Here is a 4,009-nt window from a genome sequence, read left to right as displayed (position 1 = left end):
CAAGCATACACACCCCATCCTCGTCAGCGCCCTCCGAACCCGTGGCCAGTTGAGCCCGTTTCTCGGCCTTTGCACGCGCACGCAACACCTTCGTGTTGAGCACGCGGTCTTCTCTGTACGCACACAGCGCCTCTCTCACGGGTGGGGTGGAGGTTGCTTCCATCGTCCGCATAATCCACTCCACCAACAGCCTCAGATCCTCGTCCTTGGCCACCATACGTGACTGTGATAGGCTAATCAGCACGCACGCGACCATATGCGCGCGTGTGTTGTGCTTCCCCCGGGTATCACTGCCGCTGCCGGTACGGTGTGTGGGTGTGGATGTGTGTGATTGAGCGTGGGCGTGGGCGTGTGTACTCTTGCGCGTGTGCCGCGGTGTGCGTGCTCGCGCGTGTGTACGTTCTTTGTGCGGGGTATGGGAATCGGCGCCTGCACTCGTACTTGCCATAGCCCTAGTACTAGTACTAGTGCCTTTGTCGGGGGTGCCATGGCTTGCACTGAACTCACTCGCACCGTCGCTGGCGCTCTCCCACACATCCTCCGGTGACTCCTGCTGCGGCTGACTGTGTGCTGCGGTGGGGTGCTCCGCTGTAACCCCACCCGCAGGCGTGTCCTGTGTCCACTTCCTCTTCCCCTTATCGCGGGTGTCAAGCGGAGCGGCCTCAGACCCTTCCCGTGCGTGTGCGTGTGTGTGTTGAGGTGTGGGTGGTGGTGGTGGTTCCTCGTGCGTGTCGCGTGTGCCTGTGTCGTCTTCTTCCTCCTCCTCTGCGTCGCTGCCCACGCCCAGCTCGGTGCACAGACGCATGAACTGCGGTAAGAAAGACGTGAGTGATGAGTGGAACCGATGGTAAACGCGTGCGCAGGACAGGCATGTGTGTGTTTATGGTAAACGCGTGCGCAGGACAGCCATGTGTGTATTGATGGTAAACGCGTGCGCAGGACAGATCTCTCTGTGTGTGTGTGTTTGTACAAGCACGAGCTGTGGGCATGCAAGGGAATTGCAAGGTCAATGGCGATGGTGGATAGGTAAACAGGCAAACAACTTGGAGAATAGGTGTGCTTTGAACAACTATGGCGATATAGAGGTACACAATAACTGATGGCATTAGTGAACCTATGTTTAAATTTGAGTGTAAGTGCGAGTATGAGTAAGTCCTATGGGATCCGAAGAACTGCTTCCAGCGCTTAATTGGCGTAGGCTTATTTGGCGCGTGCTTATTTGGCGTGCGTGTAAATATTCTTACCTCATTGTTGGTTCCCAGCGCCTTCTGAATCCACGCGCCTTCTTCTGCAAAGCCACCAAACGCCTGGGAAAAGGAGGATGCCTGTGGGACAGAACGGTGGGGTATGTTACTTAAACCAGATATGTTTGTAACTCATCTACCTCTTCACCCACTTATAGTTGTTTGTATGGAATAGGAGTGGACACTACAACACCTATCCATTACGTCCTACTGACTGGACCTCTTTGTTTTTATTGAACTCTCCACCCACCCACAAGAAAAAAAGGAAAAAAAGAAACAGACGAAGTGCATATGAAGGTGCCGCGGAGAAATGTTTATACAAACACAACCAACTAACTGCCTCGTTATACTGACACCTCTACATCAACTCCTGGGTAAGCGAACACACCTGATTGCACATACAGACCCCTGCACCCACACATTGAGAAGAATCGAGCACACACACCTTCCCGTTAATTCAATACTAAACGCTTGAACAACAACCCCAACACACTTTCGCATCCATACGGCTACGCCATATATGGTCTGACAGAGATAAACAGAGAGACGACACACAACCACGTTTCCCTACAGCGGTACGAGAACATGTACACTCATATATGGTCAAAACCAGTACAAATTTAAGACACCACACACACACATATATATATGTATATGTATATAAATATAAATATAAATACAAATATATATCTACACACATATTTATAAATATATATATATAAATATAAATATATATATATATATATATATATATATATATATATAATATATATATATAGTATATAATATATATATATGTGTGTGTGTGCGTATATATATATATATATATATATATATATATATATATATACCTTTCCCTCATTAGCACGCATTGTCGCCTCCTTCTCGTCCGTCACCAGACCCACTTCCACCAAATGCAACGCCGCAAACAGCACACCATGTGTCAGCGTATATTGCAGTCGCGAGGGCTCTCTGATACTAATCTCGTGCTTCTGCTGCATTTCATCATCCTCATGCTTATCCTTATACTTATCCCTGTGTTCCTGCTTTATCTTCGCCTCGTTTACTACGGCTTTTGCGAGCGTTGTGGGGTCTGTGGGAGTGTGGCCGTCTGTGGCTGACTTCTTCGAACGTTCGCGAGCCTCATCCTCCTCCTATGAGTGCAAGGAACATCGAAATTTGTAGGTATTTACACTTGATGTAGGTACAATTAGGACCATACTTGGTAAAGCCAAAGTATGCGCTAGCGTTTTACCACGGATACTGCGGTAGATACACTCAGATGTGTGGGCCACGAGTGTTATCGTCGAGCACGCCTCACCGCACGCGATATAAGTATTCAACAGTACATTCATGCCAAAGTACGCGCAGATAAAAACAATGGATGCTGATAAATTGTACACAGAACAGACACCTAGCTACCCAGACACATAGGCCCCCCACCTACACACATCCACACCTCCTCGCACACACACACACTCAAACAGACACACACACATACATACACCCACACATACACACACAGTCGCTCTCACACACTCACACACCTCTTGTAGCACCGCTCTCTGATGCAGCTGTATCGTCCGCACAAAAACATCCAACAACACCGTGTGTAGCACAGGCGAGTCTAGTAGTAGTGTGACGGGGGCAAAGGCCTGGGTGAAGGCGGGGGGTGTCTTGGTTGGGCGGTGGGAGGTGCGCTGCAGCCCATTGGCTTTAAGTTTCTCGTTGCGCAAAGCTCGTGCTTTCTCTGCGGATTGACGGTCCTGGGTGATTGGGAGGGGGGGGGAGGTGGAGATGGGGATTAGCAGGGATGGGGTATGTATGTCTGTACGGATATGTTTACTGAAAGGTATTGAGGAGACGTTGTCGGTAGTGGTGATTTACATGCATAGGACTATAATTAGGTATATGTACGCAAGAATAAGTGATTGATACAGACTTGTTCATTCGACTAGATGAGCGTATGAATGATTAAACGCCATATACGTATAAATCACAAAAATAAATATATACGGATCAAATAAAAAGTAAGTTTATTCACATACATATACATACATTTATATATATATATATATATATACATACATACATGTATATATATATATATATATATATATGTATATATATATATATACATACATACATACATGTATATATATATATATATATGTATATATATATATAAATATATATCTGTATGTATGGATGTATGTATATATATATACGTACATGTATATATATATATATATATGTGTATATATATATGTGTATATATATATACATATATATATATAATTATATATATGTATATATATAAATGTATATATATATATATACTATAGTATATATATATGTATATATATATATATATATATATATATATATATATATATATATATATATATGTATATGCATGTGTGTGTGTGTGTGAGAGAGAGAGAGAGAGAGAGTGTGTGTGCGTGCGTGTATGTGTACATCAAGAGCACACTCGTTGCTCCGGAAGACATATATCTCTATGAATATTCTTACCTTTGTATCAAAATGGTAAAAGAAGGGCGAGTACTCCTCCCAGGTGCTTGGGTCGATGTTGTATGTGCCGCTCTCCTTGGTTGCCTGCGGCGCCGAGTAGGTCGCCAGCGACTTCAACTCCTCATCAAACGCCTTATCCTCTGCCAATTCAGGTTTGATATTGGACACCAGTATACTGCAGATGCAAAGCGGTGATATAATGAGAGTTGGTGTGGATAAGAAAGCGAAACGGC

The 4,009-nt window shown here is 44.7% G+C and overlaps 1 protein-coding gene across 1 annotated transcript; it reads right to left on the bottom strand.

The window, feature by feature from the left end:
• Window positions 1-12: 12 nt before the first annotated feature.
• On the bottom strand, window positions 13-3,953 carry SARC_13318 (hypothetical protein; the record flags this gene model as incomplete). The annotated part of the gene is made up of 5 exons (XM_014292552.1): window positions 13-808; window positions 1,245-1,325; window positions 2,096-2,398; window positions 2,792-3,010; window positions 3,777-3,953. Coding segments are annotated over 5 exons (1,576 nt in total), but the record flags the coding sequence as incomplete, so codon positions are not given.
• Window positions 3,954-4,009: the final 56 nt, after the last annotated feature.

The sequence above is a fragment of the Sphaeroforma arctica genome (genome assembly GCF_001186125.1).
Source record: "Sphaeroforma arctica JP610 unplaced genomic scaffold supercont1.3136, whole genome shotgun sequence".
Classification (NCBI taxonomy): Eukaryota; class Ichthyosporea; order Ichthyophonida; genus Sphaeroforma; species Sphaeroforma arctica.
This window is presented reverse-complemented; position numbering and strand designations above follow the sequence as displayed.